The following is a 19,865-nucleotide window of genomic DNA, read 5'->3' as shown; positions in this document are numbered from 1 at the left end:
GACTGGTGGAGACAGGCTGGGCGGGGGCTAGAGCTGGGTCTTCATTGCTTTTGGCACCTGGCACTTAGTAGGTGCTCAGAAAACGTGTGTCAAATGCATAAAAGGAAGACTAAGGTGACCGGGGTGTGCTGGCCAGGGGGTACCTAGACAGGCACTTTATTCAGGGACCCCAGAAACTGAGGCCACCCTCTCCCAGCAGCCCGGTGAGGCCTCTTACCTCTGTGACATTATCTTGAAGGCATCTGGCAGGTAGCACTGCACATTTTCCATCTGGAAAGGGTCGGCATCGCAGATCTTGTCATCTGTGCGCCCGTAGTTGGCGTTCTCCACCATGATGACGTCACTGCCCGGACACCGCAGCTCGATGGGGTAGCCTTCACATGCCAGCTCCCGGCGCATCAGCCCGAACGGGAGCCCAGCCCGGCTCAGGCCTATGTGGAATGGGGGGAGGGCGTCACACTCAGGGCACAGGGAAGGGAGGAAAGACCCCACCAAGGAGGCACCACCTCGAGCTCAGCTGTATCCGGGACATAGGCGATACACACCTCAGTTCATTCATCTTCAAAACGGGCTTCTCTCTGTGCCCACCTGTATAGTAAGGTTGTTAACCTTCTGAGAGTGTCTGGCCATCACCTCTGCTCTTGGGAGACGCCCTCCAAGCCCTTGGAATGTTCTGCCTGGTGAGAGTCTCTGTTTACCTGGGGCCTTGGGCCATGCCAGATAGTCTGTGCTGTCAGGGGGTGAATTGCGTCTCCCCCTCTCCAACTCCAATGCTGAAGTCCGAGCCCCCAGGACCTCAGAATGTGATTGAATTTGGAAATAGGGTCTTACACAGAGGTGATCAAGTTAAAAAAAGGCCATTAAGGTGGGTCCTAATCTGATATAAACGGTGTCCTTATAAAAAAAGGAAATTTGGACACAGACACACACAGAGGGAAGACCATGTGAAGACACAGGGCGAAGAGAGCCATCTACAAGCGAAGGAGAGAGGCCTGGAACAGAGCTTTCCCTGGTGGCCCTTAGAAGTAACCAACCCTCCCGACACCTTGATCCTGGACTTCAAGCCTCAAGCACGAAGAGGGAATAAATTCCTATTGTTTCAGCCCCCCAGTCTGTAGTACATTGTTACAGCAGCCCGAGCAAGTTAGGACACTAACAATGTGGTTTTGGGTGGAGCTTTCAGTCATGAAGTATCGGTTGACCTCTGGAGGGGCTGGAGATCAAGGTCAGCAGTGTGGGTGGCCAGTCATGTCTACATGACCGAGCCCCAGTAAAGACAGTGGACACCAAGGCTCAAGGGAACGTTCCAAGTTGGCAGTACACCATGTGTGTTGTCACTCGGTGTTGCCGGGAGAGTTAACACTGTCCACAACTCCACCGGTAGGGGACAACTGGAAGCTCCATGCATGGGACTTCCCTGGATGCTGCCCCACGCCCTTCTTCTCTTGGCTGATTTTAATCTGCATCAATTCACTGTAATAAACCGTAACTGTAAGTTCAATGCCATTTCTGAATTCTGCGAATCCTTCTAGCAAATCATCAAACCTGAGGGTAGTCTGGGAGACCCCCAAATTGCAATTAGTGTCAGAATGAGAGTGACCTTGGGCACTTCCCTAACTTCATACCACCCCGCACAGGAGCAGAGGTGGCATGGGGGTAGGAGAGAATGCATTCACGTTCTAGAAGAAACCACAGAGCCACTTCCCAGGTGTGTCCCTTGGACCAGGGCTTCTCGTGGTGTGGCCCGGGGATCAACAGCACCAGATGGCAGCTGGTTCAGAATGAAAACAATGGGTGTCCCCTACCCGGGCCTGCTGAATCAGGACCTCAGGGTGAGGCCAGGAGCCTTTGGATCTTCGCAGCCACCAGCAAGTCTGATGCACACGCAGGTTTGAACAGCCACCACTGTAGCCTCCTTGGGCCTCAGTTTCCCAAGCTGTAAAATGGGCATCCACAGCCCAGGGCTATACTTGAGGATTCCATGCACTAGAGGATGTTGGTCAGGGAAGCACTGGGCATGTTGCTATGTACGCCGAGGGCGCCATAGTGATGGGCCTTTTCATTACCACCTGGGAAACCTCGGAGGGTCGGGTGGCGAAAGAAGACACCCTGGGCAGGTCCCGCTCTCAGTGTGTCGCATCGTCACATGTCAGTGCTATGCGAAGTGAGAGCTTGGACTGAGGGGTTTAAATCCCAGCTCGGCCACCTGGCTGGTAGCTTTGTCCAGTCACTGGCCACCTCTATGCCTGTGCCCTTCCCTGAGGAGCTGGTAGTCCCACCTCACAGAACAGGATGAGGGGTGCAGTGTGTGCAGTGGTACACAGTGAGACAGGGTGCTAATTACTGTTATCATTAAGGTGATTAAGGTAGCTAGTCTCTGCAGGACAGAGCAGGCTTGGCATGGTCCATGCCTGCCGGGGCAGCCACCTTCCTGGACGCTGGTCCCAGGCAGGCCTTGCAGGGTGCCAGAGGGAAGTGGGGATGTGAAGAGTAACCGCAAGGCTCCAACGTGAGGGGGAACCATCATTTGTAGACGGAGAAAAGGTACCAGTGCACGAAGGCAGCAGAGCCAAGCAGGCGCCTTTTCGGAGATCTGGTACCTCTTCCGTTGGCTGGAGGCCCATGGAGCATGGCGGCTAGGCCCCTGGGGTTTTCTGGGGTGAGTTGTCCCACTTGGGGGAAAGTTTTACATGTGCTCTTCTAGCACCATCTGCTTCCACAGCTAATTTTAGCCCTTCTCAGGCCTGGGAGGCAGGCCGGGGGTGGAGGGCTGGCTCAGATGGGTCTGGGGGTGGAAATGGTCCCTCTCGGCCCAGCTGGGGCTGTGGGGCAGGACCTGGATGGGCAGAAAACTCAGGCAGTGGGGAAGCAGAGGGGACCAGCTGGTCAGACCAGTGCCAAGGCCCTGGGGCATGGCTGAACAATGTCCCCTCCCCCTTTCTGGCTTTCTGAAGGGTTGAGCTGAATGACGGGGCACTGGGAAGCAGCATCCACTGCCAGTGCCCTCCAGACAGGGCTGGGAGGGGCAGGCAGGGGGCATGTCCCAGGGTGAGAGGTGAGGCCAGTGGGTCTCCTGTCTCTGCCTCCTTCCTCACCCTGCCCTTGCCCCCGCTGGGACCCACCATGGGGACCATAATTGAGTAATCGGTGAGGGTGGGTGGCATGCTTGGGGCACTAATTGTGGCGTGTGCAGGATCCCGGGGCCGGCATAGGGCCGAGCTGGGTAATTAGTTGTTTTTAAATAAACGTCAGCGGGCATGCTTTAATTAAGCCTCTTCCCAGTGAGAGCCTGGGAGACGTAATCACAGAGACAGAGACAGAGACAGAGACACACACACACACACACACACACACACACACACACACACACACACAGAGGAGCCTCAGCTCACCAGGAAGGCCTGTCCCAGTCCCATGGGGCTGCAGCCTGCATCCCAGGCTTTGGGACCCCTGAATGTTGGTGGTGAAGGGCTGGGGAGCCCTCGGTGTTGCTGGGGGTATGTAACCACCAAGTCTTCCTCCTCGGTGTGGGGCAGGGTGGGTGCTGTGGTTCTTTAACGAGTGATCCAGAGGTATTTTAATGTCCTATCCACCCTCCTGGCTGTGCTTCAGAGGTGCGTCCCCTCTGCCGCCCCAGCAACACCTACCTTGGGTGGCTGAGGTGACCAGGACGGCGGTGATGCAGAGACTCCACAGCACTGCAGCCAGGCGGGCCATGGTGGCAACTGGGCGTGTGTTCGAGGCTCTCAGCGGCTTGTGCGGGGGGCCCCGCGCCACATTACCCGGTGGGCGACACAGCCTGGCCCACCAGCCTGGGGGGAACAGAGAAGGTGAGGCAAGGGCTGTCCCCCAGAAAGCTCAGAAGGAGGGGTGTTTGGGCCACTCCCTCCTGCTGGTGGCCAAGGGCATCCATCCAGCAGCCCCGAGAGGGGCCGGTCCAGATCCAGCACCTCCAGTGACAGAAGCCACACCCTCCAGCCAGAGGCTGCCCACGCCAGGGCCTCTGGCTCACACTGCATGCCCACCCCCACCCCAGCAGACGGACCCACCTGTCTGGGCACCTCGGAACCTCCTGGAAGCACCTTCCGTGTTCTGACAGCCCCCTTCAGGTGGCAGGTGTCACCAGGCAGGCCTCAGACCCTCCATAGGGGGAAAGGAATCCTCTGGAAGCCTCTTCCCCCTCCCAAAATCCCAACCCTGTCCATTGGTCCTCTCGCCTAGCTTCCTCACTCAGCGCGGCGGCCAGGATGGGAAACCCAAGCATCCTGGCCCAACTTGCAGCCTCCCCCTTCCAAGCATGGGCAGGAACCCAGGCCCCACCCCAAACTCCCTGCTTCCTGTCTTCCTTGCTCTGGTAGCTAATTAGAACCCAGCTGGCTGGCGCCACAGATGGGTACCAGGAACAACTGAGTCCCCTCTTTCCTTTCCAAGGGACACTCGGGGTAAGCTGGAGACAGGTAAGTGGGGAGAAGGGGGATGCAGCCCCCTTGGGGGCCGGAGAGCGTGAAGGAGGGGCGGTGTTGTGTGCCCGCCCCTGCCTGCTCCCCAGCACAGGGGCGCCTGACCCTTTATCTCCTCTCACGGCCGCTCCTTTCCAGTTCTTGTTGCCTCAGTTTCCCCTGGAAGCTCCCCCGGAAGTTTCCCCTGGGAGACCTGCACGCCCAGATCGCCACTCTTGGCCCTTTGCTGTATCTACACCCAGTTCTCCATGTGTAGCCCAGGCTCGGCCAGGAACTGCCTAGAAACACGTATTCCCTGGGGAAGGCCAGCACCCATGTTTTAACCACCCCGCCCATATACGAACTCTTGCTCTGTCCTCTCTCACTGTCACCCTGGCCTGGCCCATAGTCTCAATACCACCAACCACTCAATACCTTCTGAATCTCTTATTTCCAATCTGGAATCTCTCGAGAGCGCCCCAGCTACTGTGTTTTCCCTTCCAAACGAAAGCCCATCGACCCGGCCCACTTGGCTCCCTGCCCCTGCCTCTGCCCCGGCCACCGCTGCTCCTGCTAGTCCTCAACCACGCCGGGCCCCAGGGCCTTTGCACGTGTCGCTTCCTTTACACGTATCTTCTTCCCACCAGTTGTCCACACGGCCACTCCCTCTGCCCGCTCTTCCCTTTAGGCCTTTGCTCGAATGTTAACTATGGTGTACGGAACGGCCCCTGCACAGGCAGATCATTCGGTTGTTTTTCTCATGGCCCCATCGCCCGCTTCTAGAACAGGCCTGGCACACTGCAGTGGATATCTGCTGAATGAATCTCAGACCCCAAACCTAGGAATGTGCCTTGATTTCTCGCTTCTCCGTTCCCTTTCATAAGCTTCATCAACAAATACTATGGGCTCTGCCTACAAAAGATGCCGCCAACCTGCTCACTTCTGGTCCCCAATGCCACCCCTCAGAAGCAAGCCACCATCTTGCTGCACCTGGACACTATTCCGGCCTCCTCCTCCCGGCCTCCCTGCCTCCAAGCCTGCCCTCCACTCAGCGCTAAGGGACCAGTTAATAATAAGTCCCTCTGCTCTCCACTGGGGTCTCCGTTCCTCACCGGGGCCTAGAGGCCACTGGTGTTCTGGGGCCACCACGCTCTCTAACCCTCCCGTTTTCAAAAACGCTTCCCCCTCCTCCTACCCCCTTTCCCGGGGCTGTTCCCTCCACGTGGAATGCTCTCCCCGGATCCCCACACACCTGCTGCAGCTTCTTACTATTCAGGACTCAACTCCAAGGTCACCGCAGCAGTGACCTACTCCAACCACTCCCGCCAGCCTCATTCGCCATCCTTTTGCCGTTTTTAACTCAGAGCCTTCAACTGCACCTGAAACTACCTGTCTACATTAGCAGGTCGGCTGCTGCCCTTTCTCACTAGACCTTGAGATCCCTGAGGTCAGAGAGGGCACAGGTTCTTAAGAAAACAGATCGGAACAGAGAGCTCACGGGACAAGATGCCCCTGTGGACTTCAGTCTCCTCTCACATGCAATGGGCCAGTGACCTCACAGTGCAGCCCTGCATCCCCGCACCCCAGCCCTGCAGCAGCTCTCTGCCCCCTCCCCACCCCCAGCCCACAGGAAATCGCCCCTCGACTGCCCACAACTGTCTCCTCCCACAACCCTGACCAGATATGGCCTGCAGTCCTTTCAGTTCATTTCACAGCATTTTATAATTTTACAGTTGGGGAGGGGCATTCCTCAGCACCTCATTTCTCCTGCCCATGCCCTGTCCTAGCCACCAAGGCCAGGCTCAGGGGAGGCACTGACCCCAGGGTGGAGAGAGACTCTCCTCCCTAGCTCTCCCCGAGGCAGTGAAACTGGTCCATGGCTGGTTAATGCTGGGAAGGCTGAGATGCCAGATCTGGGGGCATCTGACCCGGGTGGGTCTGGAACCCGACTCTGCTGTGTGACCCTGGGCCAGTCCTTTCCTTTCACCCACCCCAGTTTCTTCAGTAGCTTGAATCTGCAAGATTCTGGTGAGAACAGTCTACAAACACGGCAGGCCAGCAAGACCCATCCGAGGGTGCTGCCCATAGCACGGTGAGAGTCAGGGCACAGAGAGCACCCATCTGAGGGAGCTGGCTCCTCTCCGTCCTCCTAGGCTGCACCCCAGGAAGCTGGGATCCCAAGCGGAGTCCCCCAGGCCTCTTCCCTGTCCACAGCCTCCTCTCCAGGATCCCAATCAGCCACAAGGCTTTAGATACTGTCTATACCACGATGACTGCCACACCGTCTACACTACCATCAGGGTCTCCGAGGCACCTTCAGGGTAAGCAGACCAAAACGAGGCCCCCCATATCAGTCCATGGTCCCACTATCCTCCCAGGTCCTTGGGCCAAAACCTCAGGAGTCAAAAATCCCTCTGTCCCTCAGCCCCCACAAGCAGTTCAGGAGCGAGTCCTGGGTGTGTGCCTCCAGAACATCCCCTTGTCTGTCCCTGGCAGCACCCTCCAGACCTGGACTCACCTTCCATCCCAGATGGTCCTGACCTCATCCCAATTTCCCACTAGCCTCTCTTACTCCCACACCCCAGGCTCCCCCAACAGCCAGAGGGGCTTTTTAAAAAAAATATAGTATCATATACGTACATGACATACATGTACTCACGTACACACATACACATATACACACGTATATATACACAATTACCTCTATGTAACATAAAATTTGTCATTTTAACCATATAATCCAGCGGCATTAATTATATTCCCAATATTGTGCCACCACCACCATGACCTATTTCCAAAATTTTTTTTTATGACACCAAACAGAAATGCTGTGCCTGTTTGGGGCAAAAACTCCTTTTCCTCCCCTCTCCCAGCCCTTGGCAACCACTGATCTGCTTTCTGTCTCTGTGGCTTTATCGGCTCTGGACAGTTCATACGCGGGAATCACACGACGTGGGGCCTTTTGCGTCTGGCTCCCCTCACGCAGCATGATGTTTTCAAGGTTCTCGTTGTAGCCTGCGTCTCTGCTTCATCCCTCTTTACGGCTAAGTAACATTCCATGGTGTGGAGGGACCACATCTTGTTTACTATTTCATCCAGAGATGGACACTTGGGTTGTTTCCACAAAGGGATCTTTTCAAAGACAATCTGGACAGGTCACTCCCCAGCCTAAACCCCTAAAACAGCCCCGGTTCCAGGGCCGGCAAGGCCACGCATGCTCTGACTCCGCCCCTTCCCCCTGCCCAGCCAGTGGATTCTCACCACAAGACCCCATCCTGGGCCCCATTTTCGCACCCCTTAGATCTCAGCTCAGATCTGCGTTCCTCAGAGGTGTGGATGGGACTCCAAAACCATGTATCACAGCACCTTGTAGTCAGTGCCTGTCCCTCCAGCTCCTGCCACCCTGTAGCCTCCTGTGTCTCTGTTTTCCTCTTGGTAATAAAATGGGGATACCTCACAGGATAGCTGTGCGACAAGAAATATTCATACGTGTGAAATACTCAGGGCCATGCCTGGCGCACAGTGAGTGTAAAGTGTCCCCTGCAGCAATCGTCACCACTGATCACGTCTCTGGCGTGTGATTTTACCTGTCCTCTGTGGATTTACTTTGTACTTCCAGGAGAAGAGAAGCTCCCGAGGTCATCTCCTGGTGCCTAGACACACAGTAGGGCCTCAAACGAATATTTACCGAATGAACGAAGGTGGGTGATTAAGGATGGGGTGAGGTGGGAGTGGGGACAACAGCTGGAGATGGAGCATCTGCCCCGTGACCTTGGGGGCCAACCCTGGCCCACACAGGCTAGGCCCATTGCCTTGGGGACACAGACAGTGTTCCCCACAGGCTCCCTGCTTCTCCCTGGGATCACCTCCCTGGAGCAGCTCCCCCAGGAAGCCCCAGGCACCGCCAGAACTGGCCCCAGCTCAGAAGCTGGGCACTGTGGCTCCTGTTCCCTCCTTTCTTGGCCTAACTGCATGCTCGCCCCTCCCTGGAGGATTCTGATTGCTGCCTGATACCTACCTAGGTAGGAAGGCTAAGGATGGGTATGTGGGACCCACCTGGAAAACTCATCCCTAAAGCCTTGAGGCGGGTATTATGGATTGAATTGTGTTCACCCCAAAAAAGAAACATTCAAGTCCTATCCCCCAGGACCTCGGAACGGAGAGAGGGTCTTTAAAAGAGGTAATCGAGTTACAATGAAGTCATTATGGTTGGCCAACAGGACTGGTGTTCTTATAAAAAGGGGAAATTTGAACACAGACACGCACGCACCGAGAACCCTACATGAAGACAGAGAGAGAATCAGGGTGACGCTTCTACAAGCCAAGGAACACCAGGGACTGCCAGCAGCCACCAGAACCCAGGGGAGAGGCCTGGGACAGATTCCAGCCTCAGAGCCCCAAGAAGGGACCACCCCTGACAACGCCCTGCCCCTGGACTTCCGGCCTCCAGAACTGCAAGGCAACACATTTCTGGTGTCGAAGCCGCCTAGTCTGGGGTACTCTGGCACAGCAGCCTTAGGAAAGTCACATGTGGAGGGTGGAAGGCAGAGATGGGGGCAGAGCCCTGACCCGCACAACTTCCAGGAACTTTCCACAAACTTCAGGGTAGTGGGGTGTGGGGCTATTGGGATCTCCAGTGCCCGAAGCACCCAGGATTTCAGGCACAGCAGCTGCCACATCCGTGCCCCAAGCTGAGCCCTGTGCACATGTATCTCATTTAACCCTCATGAGAACTTAGTAAACGAGGGGACTACCCACGTTATACAGACGAAGAAAGTGAAGTCCCAGGGGTACCCAACTGGCAAAGGGGCTTTGAGCCCAAGCAAGTTGGGCCCCCTGCCTGGAAATAGGGAGCTGGGGAGACCTGGGACCCAGGAGAGCCCCTCCTCAAGGTCCCCGCTGCATTTGTGTGACTGAGCGTCCACAGAGATAGACAGGCATAGAGGTTCCACACCCACAGAACCAGTGAGCCTGCACCTACATCAATCCCACCTGGAGCCTCAGGGGATTTCGGTGACCCCAGTTGAACCCATGGGAAATAGGGCTCACTGTCCTCACGCCGAGAGGACTGGGACCCAGGTGTCTTCTACTCTTAGGTCGTGTGGGTTGCCCACCTGCCTCACACCTGCCTCAGTGTTTGCACCTGAGCCCTTCCTCGATCTCAGGTCAAGTGGAGGCACAGCGGGCATCCCAGGGGCAGGTGATGCAGCCCAGGCTCTCACCTTGGATGTCCTGGGATGAGGAGGGGGAGGTAACAGGAGAAGAATCAGCTGCTGAAGAAGTGGCACCTCCAGCCTGCCCTACAGTATGGTTGCCATGGCAACTCTCTGTGCTGGAGTAGGTGGGAGTCTGAGTCTGGGGGCGGGGTGCTGACAGGGGGGCTCTGGGCTCCTCACTGCCCTGCCCCGGCACACCAGTCTCCTGCTTCTTGCTCTCTCCTCAGCAGACTGATTCCGACCTAACCTAGCATCCTGAGAGCCCAGCTCCACAGTCCCACCTCCTCCAAGAAGCCCTCAGGCATGACAGGTGGGGAAGCAGAAGACCCTGGGGTAGGTAGGACTAAGCTCGTGGCTTCTCTGAGCCCATTTCCTCATCCCTATGCCAGACTAACAGATCTACCTTGCACAGATGGAACAACTGCCCAGCTCATGGCTTTCCTTCAGGAAAGGGACTGTGGGCTCGGGGAGGGCAGGGTCCTGACTGCCAAACATTCAGCTCTACCCGCCACCCCATCATTCCACATTTCAGCAGCAGGCAGCTGGTCCTCCCAGATGCTCAGGAATCGTAGTCATCCTGGACCCCTCTCTTCCTCTCACCCCCACATCCAACCACAGCAGCTCCCCCTTCAGAATATGCTCACTTAGACCTCTCCCTAGTCTAGCCCCATCATTTCCCCCTGCACCAGCACGGTGGCCCCCTCCCAAGCGCCCCTGCTCTCATGGCCCACAGTTTGTTTCCTCCACAGCAGCCAGAGGGCGCCTGTGAGCACCTGAGTCCAGGCATGTCCCTCCCTCCAAAGCTCAGAATACTTCATGGCTCCCATCTCACTCCCAGCCAAAGCCCAAGTCCCCCCACAGGCTGCAAGGCTCTGCACTCTGTCCTGTCCCCTCCTTGCTCCCATCTCCTCGCTCAGTCAGCTTCTGTTTTCCTGGAGAAAAATACCAGGCAGTCCTCAGGGCCTTTGCATGGGTTGTTCACTCTTCCCCAGCTACCCACACAGCTCCTCCGTCGCCTTCTTCAGGCCACTGCTGGCCCCAGCACTCCTACATCCTGTTCTGGCTTCGTTTCTCCACAGCGCTCATTGCTAGCATGCCAGCCATGGATTTTATTTATTTGCTTATTATTTCTCTCCCATTAGACGTGAGTGCCACAGGGTGATGTTTGCCTGTCAGTGGGTAGTTTTAAAAGGTCACTCTGGCTGCTGAGTGACACTGGACTACAGGGGAGTAGAGGCTGTTCAAAGCATCCCCTTCCCCTAGTGGCCTCCTCCCTGGTCTCCCCCATCTATCTGCCACTCCCGCCCCATCCCATCTCCACCTTGCAGCCAGAGTGATCTTTGCAAAATAACCCAATCGCATCCCTCCTTGTAAGCAATCCCCCATGGCTCCCTATTGCCTCACTGCCTAACATGGAGTCTTCTCAGGACTGGTTTCCTGCTACCTTGTCATCACCTTCTCTACTCTGGCCTCCTAAGGTGCCTGTTCTCTGCTCCCCACAACTCTCTCTCACACGCAGTACTGGGCCTCCCACCCCTCCTCCCTTTCCTTCCCAAAGGCTCTGCCCACCAGGACCGTGCAGATCTCTCTCATACCCACATTTGCAGCACACTGGGCCTGCACCTTGTGCTCCCCTAATCGGATCTGGAGTCTGCTGTTAGTCATTTGTCTTTCCTACCCGCTGGAGACTCTGCAGGGAAAGTTCCACCACAGTTGCTTGATGTTCTTTTGCATCCCCAGCCCTGGGCCAGGAGCAGATACTTGTTAATTTGTTTAATGAATGAAATCAAAACAAACCCAGAGAACAAGTGGTCCATTCAGTGGATAGTTACCCAGTTCCCACTGGGGCACAAATGCTTTGGTGGAAATTAGGCCAGAAAGAGAGATGGTGTGCGTGGGGGGTGGGGTGGGGCAGGGGGGTTAGATGTAGGTGGCATAGATGGGGTGGTTGGGGAACGCCTTGCTGAGAAGGTGACGTTTTGGCAGAGGTCTCAAGGAGGTGAGCGATCTAGGTACCTAGGGAAAGAGGATCTCGGGCAGTAGAAACAGCATGTGCAAAGGCCCTGAGGCAGGATGTGGAGTGTAGCTGCAGCCAGGTAAGAGAGAGGTGAGTGGGAAGAGGTGAGGGCTGGGGTGGGGAGTTACAGGGCAGAGCATGCAGGGCCTGTGGGCCTCGGGAAGGACTTGAGCTTTTTTCTAAGTGAGGTGGGAGCCATGGAGGTTCTGAGTAGAGGAGAGATGAGCTTGTCAAGTGTTCACAGATTCCTGACAGCAAGGGGAGATCAGACTGTGTTTGGGGGGTAGTTGCTGAGAGTGGTGAGTGCTCCCCACCCCCACCCTCTTCTGTCGCCCCTGTCTACCCACTGTGGAAACCAGAAACCGGCAGTTTCTCCCAACCCTCCTTTCCTCTGCTCTCCAGCCAATCATCCACCTAATCATGACAACTCTAACTTGAAAACCCCACACCAGTCCAGCTCTAATGTCTCAAGGTCGCCACTGGAGCCCTTGCTGTGACAGCTGCTGTGTGGCCTCCTCTTCCTGCTAGCCTCCTGGCCTCCCTTCCTGCCCTCTGCAGTTCTCTCCCATGCAGCAGCCAGAGGGAGCTCATGCTGGACATTGAGACCCTGTCCCTTGACCGCTCCATGTGCCTTCCCAGCCCCATGGACAAGTAGAAATGCACTCAGTCCTTTGGCCCCCTAGACCAACCTCCTGTCTCTTCTCTGTGCCCAGCCATCAAACATCTTTCCTTTTCCCCTTTGAGCCACCACTTTCTTTCTGATTTCAGCTGGGCCCCTCCTTCTCACTCTCCTTCCATTCCACTTTATCCTTCCTCCCAGCTCCAGGCTGCAGCTGAGAAGCCCCCTTCTCCATGAAGCCCTCCCTGACTTGCAGGCTGGTCAGGCGCCTCCTCTGTGCTCCCCACCATGGAGAGTGATACCACAGTGCCCTGTGGTCTGTTTCCGCACCAGGGTGTCCACTGTCTGGCCCCAAGCCCCATACTCTGGGCTCAGCAGAGCAGAGCTATAAACAGTCACAGCAGCCAGAATCAGAAGCAGAGGGCATGGAAGAAGGCTCTAGGCCTTCTGCTGCCACCAGACGCTGGCGGAGAATGGAGGAAGATGGTGCTGGCACCCTTAAGTTCCAGGGTTCTGGGCTCGAATCCCGCTGTGCTCATGTCAGGCCGTGGGGTGAGGCCACCACATTACTCTCCTGCACTGTCTCTTCACCGGGGAACCAGACAGAAGCTCCACATGGTGACTATGGGGCTTAGAAATAATATTCGGCAACAACACACACCTTTTTTAGAGCACCTACTATGTGCCAGCCACTTAGTAGGTGCTGGAGAAACAGCTGTGAATTCTGTGGCGTACCAGTGTTGTGGAAAACTCGACATTTCAGCAAAGTTCTGTGAAGGGCCACACAGGTGTCCAAGGGAAAGAAAACTATTCCAGGAAGACACAGCTGTACAAAGGCCTCGGGGCTGGCCCGTGCACATCTGAGGACCAGGGAGGAAGCCAGTATGATCAGTGGGGAGTGAGTGCAGGAGTGGAAAGACTCGAAGGCAGGGAGGTGACAGGGACAGGCTATACAGGACTCACCTCGAATGGGGCTGCTAAGGGAGCACCCACAGGTGCCGCAACGTCCACTACCAAGGGCAATTTGGATGCACTCTCGGGTATGAGTTGGCCACCTATGTCCCAGTCACAGCCTCTTTCTGTATAGAAAGTGAATTAAGTAAAGATGGTTTTGCCACTTTTAAAGGGTTGAGCGGAAGCGGCGGAGGAAGAATATGCAAAGAGCTGGTAAGCAGCCCACAGAAGTCTCCAATGCTTATCACCTGGCCCTTCAAAAAAGTCTGCCGACTCCTGATCTATGGAAGCAGTCTCGACCCAGGGTGGAAGTGTGGGGTTGGGGTGGGACAACGACTTTGCCCTCTACCCCAGACCATCTGACAATGTCTGGAGACATTTTCATTTCACTATTGGGGTGTGTGTATATATAGGGAGGATGCTGCTGGTATTTAGAGCATGGAGACCAGGGATGCTGCTAAAAGTCTCTCGATGCATAGGACAGCTCCCCACAAAGAATGATGGCCCCAAATGTCAGGACTGCCATGGCTGAGAGACTCTGCCCTGGTCCCCTCACCTGCCTGCACCACCTCCCCATCAGCAGACAAGAGTCTCCCCTGACTTCCTAGGTATCTTTAGCTTCTGAGGGAGGGGCCCTATTTTTAGCTTTGGGGGGCAGGGCTATTTTTAGCCTCCACATCTATTTATTGAGATTTTTATCTCCCTCAAATTTTGGAGTTGGAGGGGTGGCAGGGGGCCTCTGCTTGGCTAGTTCCCCAGGGCCAGGGTAGACTGAAACGATGGGTCCTATCCCACGAGAGACTGGGTCAGTACCGCTGGAGGAGGGGGAAGAGCTGTTTAGGCTTTGATCCTGGGGTCCCCACTCCCCCCTCTGAGCTCTAAACTCTGTAGGGCACACAGCCCTGCAGGGGAATTGCCTGCCCGCTCAGACACCCTCACCCACAAGTACCATGAGGCCACTCAGAGACAGGTGTGCCAGGGGACAGGTGCAGAGCTGGTCTATCCCAGGCCCCATGGGTAGCCTTCAGTTTCCTCAAGGGGGCTGGGACAATTGGGAGCCTTAGCTGTGCACAGCCATGGGAGTCACCTGGGGGGGTCTCTGGTCTTTTATGAGGCCCCCCTCCCATTCACTCTGGTAAGATTTCTTAAACACCTATTTACTGTGGGTCAGGTATGAGTCTAGGCACCTGGGATCCCAAAGCAAACCAACAAAAACTGCCTGAGCACTTGGATCCTGGTCGGGGAGACAGACGATAAATAAACGGATGTAATAAATCAGGAAATTACAGAGTGTGCAAAAAGCCATCCATGTTATAGAAAGTCAAGAGGTGGGTAGGAGGCTGCAATTTTAAACAGGCTGCATGAGGTAAAACTTACTGGGAAGGTGACATTTGAAGCAGGTGAGGGACCAAAAGCTCTGCAGATGTCTGGGTGTGGCCCCAGTACAAAGGCCCTGGGGTAGAATTGTGCTTTGCACATTGGACGTGCAGCAAGGAGAGAGAAGGCCAGGGGAAAGAGGTAACAGGGAAGATTTTGCAGAGTCGGAGCCCAGGATGCCCCATGCCTGGGGATGCTATAGTGCCGAGACGCAGGGGCTGCTGCTTTCCAATTCTGGGGCTGAGACCCTGGCTGCTCTGGAGGGGGAGTCACAAGCCCTCTCCCTAGCTCCTGTAACTTGACTGAAATCACTTATGTGTCACTAGACTGTGAACTCCATGAGGACAAGACAGGGGCACTGTCCCATGGCATCCCCGACATGGCGCCTGATGGAGAAGGCACTCAGCAATAGTCACAGATTGCATAAAGAGGTGACCCAGCCTTGCTCCACTGAGCCTGGTGCACACACCTGGGCACATGCCTGAAGGCACACACAGGGTTCAGACACACGCACACGCGCACACACACACACACACAGGGCCAGCCCTTCTGCAAAACTCACAAACACCAGCACAAAGTGGGCCCCTATGAACATACTACCAGCTTGATGACATGTGGCCACACACACTGGCTCAGCCAGGTCACCATCTAAATTACTCACGGAACAGATAGAAACAGATACAGACTGACGGGGGCAGTGAGGTCCACTCCTACCCTGGGACCCTACCTTCTTCTTTCGGGCAAGTAAGACTCAGCCCAGAAAAAATGCTGGCTCTCTCAGGCACCTCCAGAATCACTGTGGTCAGGTTCTGGTTCCAGACCTAGGAGACCCCTACTTCGGGAGCCCCTCCCCCTTCCTCCCCATGGAGGGGCCTGGAGGAGGGGAAGTGTCTGGCATCTGGAAATCAGATCCTGAGAGGAGCCCACACAGAAACCAGAGCCTTCCGTGTCCTTGGCCACCCGTCTGGCTGGAAAGGTAGGTGGGAGCAGAGGTCACGACGGAGCCCCCAGTGCCAGCTGGTGGGCACACCGAGAATCCGAGAATCCGGCTCCTGTTCCCCTATAGGGGTACCCACTACAGGGCAGAGAAGCGGAACCTCCTAGGGCTGAAGCAACACACGCTCTCCCGCCAGCCATGGGGCGCCCAGGGAGGGCACTCAGGGAGGATGCACTCGAGAGACAGAGAGACAGGCGACATAGCCCTTCACGCAGGTGGAGCCGCCCCAGTCTGGAGCCCAGACCTTGATGCAAAGACTCAGGAGCAGCCCAGGCACCCACCGGCCCCTCCCCCATATACCCGCAGGGTCCTCTTTGGCCCCCCAGGAGAAGGGGCTCCCCAAGGCAGGCTGGGAATAGAACTGGGCTTGGAATCTACTGCCTTCTAGCTCCTCCCTGCAGGGCCCACGGCCCAGGTGGGCTTGTTCCCAGCTCCCCGCCTTCCCCCCACCCTGGGAGCCATCTCCACGCCCAAGGGCAGGCATCAGCAGGGGTGACTGAGCCTTACACCAGTTCCCCATGAGTGGGGGTTGGGACCGGCGCCGGTGGAGGGAGGGCAGGCCTAGCAGGGCATCCATAAGCAGAAGCGACAAGCTTGGGGTGGGCTGAGGCCCTGCAGGAGGTCACCGAGGGAGAGGAGGAAGATGGTGATGCCAGCAGCAGTGCTGGCGCTCACATGTGTGTGCACACGTTATGTGGCTCGGTGTGACTGCCGCCAGCCAGGGATCGAATTAGTTCCCTTTTCCTCTTTCCAGATGATTTTTCATCTCTGTAATTAATGGGCAAGTCAGTTCTGAACGGCATGGCAGGCAAATTGCTAGTTAGGAAAATCACGGATAATTTTCTCGATATGATAATGAAGGTTGTATTCCTTCTCTTATTCTCCCCGTTTTCATCCTACTTTTAAGTAATAAATTCAGCATTAGTGGGAGGGGAGTGGGGAGGAAGGAGAAGTCACCTGGCCCCACAGCTGGGGCCTGACCCAGGCCCACCCAGAGTTCTCACCCCCTGGCCACTGAGCAGGCAGAGAGGATGAGAGACAGGGACCCTCTGTAGGGCACCCTGACATCCCAATGATCAATTCAGGGCTTAGGAGCAGGGTGCCAGCCACAGGCTATTAGCCAGGGTGAAGAAGTTGGGTCTGGGGTCAGGTTACAAGCTTAGGTCCCCCCTTGGGGTGCTGGAGAGGGGAGCGGAGACCAAAGGCCTCTCCCCAAGCAGCGCCAGGTCAACAGGCCCAAAGCACACATCCACCCTCAGGTGTCCTCCACACCTGTCCTCACACTGTCCAAACCCCTCTCAGTGGTGACTCCGGTAGCAGCTGAGGAAACAGGGCAAGCAGAGAGAGAGAGAGGAAGAGGAAGAGAAAGAGAGGAAGAGAGAGAGGAAGAGAGGGAAAGAGAGAAAGAGAGGCAACCAGCCATCTTGGCAGCCATTTTGAACCCCTCCCCCTGCTCCCCCAGGCACACCACATGTTTGGATGTGGGCAGACAATCCCAGACTCAGGGTCCTGAAGAAGCCAGGAGAAAAGGGGGCCCTGCCTCAACACTGGGATGGAAGGACACCTACGCAGCTGCCATGGCTGGGGGTGGGGGGACCAGGAAGGTACAGTGAGTTAGGTGCTGGGTAGAGATGGGGCTGGATGCTGACCTAGACTGAAAGAGTAGGTACAGGAACGTTGCTGGGGGCCATGTGTAGGCAGGGTGCTGTCTTCCGATGGGGGCGAGGAGTGCACGGGAGGGGCATTTTCTGGCGACTGCTGGAGCGCACACAGCCCACCCCACCCTTTTCTGGCCCAGACTTCTGTCCCAGGACCTCTAGATGGGAGGATGACAATTGAGCCCCCCACCCCCCACCCGCAAAACCTGGTGGAAGAGGAGGAGGGCTCGCCCTCTAAGCCCCAATCTCCTGGATCAAACCCGACAGCCTCCCATGCTTTTGCCGGGTACCTGAAGAGAAGATGCTGCCAGGCTGCCTCCTCCTGGCAGAGGGAGCCCAGACAGACCCCTCCCCAGTCTCCCAGCCTCTGCCTCCCAGGAAAACAACCCCCAGCCCAGCATCCTGCGATGCCAGCCCCCGACACAGCTCTTCCGAGGCCCAGGGCCCGCGCGCGGCGCGCACACGCACCCTCTCGGCTCACACCCAGACACCTACACAAACAGGGCGCCAAGCACCCGCGCGCACACGCACCGGGGACACGCAGGCACCGCCGCGCCGCTTCCCCACAAAGGCTGGCGCGCGCGCGGGCACACGCAGCCACGCGCGGGCACACTCGCGGTCCCCTCCCCCCGCCGGGCCCCCGCGGCCGCCCATCTGCACCCCCGCGCCCCCGGAGCTCCGTGGGGGCCGCCTCTCCCTGCCTCCTCGCGGGTGGGGGTGAGGTCTCGACCACCCTCGACTCCACTCTCGCTCAGGTGCGATGACCCGCGGCTCCAGCATCCCCTCCCCCTTCGCGGCCCGGACAGGCCCCGGCTCCCGTTTTCCCCACCTCGGCCTGCACACCTGGCCCAGGTGCGGCGTTCCCCTCGCCTTGGACCCACAGACGCACTCACCTGTCCAGCGCCGCTCTGGGGTCGGTCCTGCGCTTCTTTCCTGCGGCTCCGCGAAACCGGGCCCCCCGCCCGGCACATCTCCCGGAACCGGGACGGGGAGAAATGGGTGATGGGTGGCGGGGCGAGGGCGGCCTCCGTGTCCCCTCCTTCCCCTGGCTCAACACCGCCGCCACCAACCAAAAATTTTAAAAAAAGAAAAAAAAAAAGGGATCACAGCTCCAAAGGCGGCCCCCTCGCGGCGGCGGCGGCAGCGGCTCGGGGCTGGGGGCGAGCGAGTCCGCGCCCCTCCCGGAGAGGGAGGCGGCAGAAGCGCTGGGCGGAGGCGGTGTCAGAGCTCCGGGGGCTGGGGCGAGGCGGAGCCCCCCGAGGCGGCGTCGGCCGCGGCCCGCATCTCCCCCGCAGCTCTGCAGCCCCGACGGAGGTGGCACGTGTGCGCCCAGGCGACTTCCCAGCCCCCTCCGACGGCAGCGGCGGCGGCCGAAGGGTTAACGGGGCAGCAGGGGAGCCCCTGCAGCCCCCCGCCACCCGGCGGCGCCACTCGCGGACCCGCACGGCCCCATCCGCCGGGGCCTCCTCGGCAGACGGCGGGGAGGGGGCGCCGCAGCGCCGACAGCTCCCGCGCCGACGGCTCGGGCTCCCCGCAGTGGCCGCGGGGGGCTCGGGTCGGGGGGCGGGCGGCGCGGAGCCTGGCGGGGGCGCGGCTGGAGGCAGGCGCGGCGGCGTCGCGCCCCCGGGGCGGCCGGAGGGGGGGCGCCGGGCCGGGCCCGTGGGCACCGCAGGACGCGCGGACCGAGCCGGCGCCGGGCACCAGCAATGACAAGCCGCCTGCTCTCCCCGCTCCCCGGCGCACCAGCTCCGGGAGGGGGACGACGGCCGCGCGCAAAACCTGGTCCGGAGCCGCCGCCCGGGACCGGCCGCCGCAACCTGCCCTGCGCACCAAAGGCCGGCCCGAAAACCCGGGATGGAGTTTCTACCCCTCGCCTTCTCCAAGCCCCCTGGAAAAACGGGGAGAGGGAAGGCGACGTGCTGGATATCAGCGAAGGAACGGGGAGTGGGGGAGGGGATACGGGCGCCAGTAAGACCTGGAGCGGATTCTGCCGGCTGGGAAATAGAGGATAGGTGAAGAGCCCCGAGAAGCGAGAAATGGGGAGATCTGGAGGGGGTATGCAAAACCCGGGTCGGATTCCACCGAAGGGAGGAACGGGGTGGTGGTGTGGGGGAGCTGCGACAAGGCCAAATATACTCGCGGCACGCAAATTTCGGGCCGGACCCTTCCTCGGGAGATGGAGTAATGCGTCATGCCTAATGCAGTGGGAACAAGTAAGACACGGCCTGGAGTTCCCAGACCTGGGCTCGCAGGGGACTCAGGGAGGGGGCAGCTCGGTGGCTGAGACGGCGTAGTCTGCCCCCGTCTTACAGGCAGCGATGTGCAAGGGGGAGGGGCAAAAGGAGGGCTGGACTCCAGAACGAGGGGATCGGGAGCGCTGGCTACACCGGACCGGGCAGGTAAAAGCGTTTCAGGATCCAGGCGGGTTGCGCGGGCCTGCGAAGTGGAGGCTGCTACCCTGGGAGACCAGACCTACAATAAAAGGCGAGGGAGGGCCGCAAAGCCAGGACTGGAATCAGCTGGACGGGAGAAAACCCCAGCAGAAGATCCTAGGCAACCAGACAAGGGCTTGGAGCTGACCGGGAAGC

At 58.0% G+C, this 19,865-nt stretch overlaps 1 protein-coding gene across 3 annotated transcripts in view; it reads right to left on the bottom strand.

Moving 5' to 3' along the window:
* Nucleotides 1–18,377, bottom strand: part of ADGRL1 (adhesion G protein-coupled receptor L1) — a 41,268-nt gene extending 22,891 nt beyond the window's left edge. Inside the window, exons 1-3 of one of the 3 annotated variants that reach the window (XM_039882717.1) lie at nt 18,171–18,377; nt 3,648–3,812; nt 218–431 (exon numbers count right to left, since the gene is read on the bottom strand). In XM_039882717.1, the coding sequence (XP_039738651.1) occupies nt 218–431; nt 3,648–3,717 (284 nt within the window). In that variant the 5' untranslated portion in view covers nt 3,718–3,812; nt 18,171–18,377. The remainder of the gene's footprint in view (nt 1–217; nt 432–3,647; nt 3,813–18,170) is intronic. The other 2 variants (XM_039882715.1, XM_039882716.1) reach the window with 2 other exon arrangements.
* Nucleotides 18,378–19,865: the final 1,488 nt, after the last annotated feature.

This window comes from Pteropus medius, unplaced genomic scaffold (genome assembly GCF_902729225.1).
Source record: "Pteropus medius unplaced genomic scaffold, Ma_sr-lr_union100, whole genome shotgun sequence".
Taxonomy (NCBI): domain Eukaryota; kingdom Metazoa; phylum Chordata; class Mammalia; order Chiroptera; family Pteropodidae; genus Pteropus; species Pteropus medius.
The sequence above is the reverse complement of the archived record's forward strand: the minus strand, read 5'-3'. Positions and strand labels throughout refer to the sequence as shown.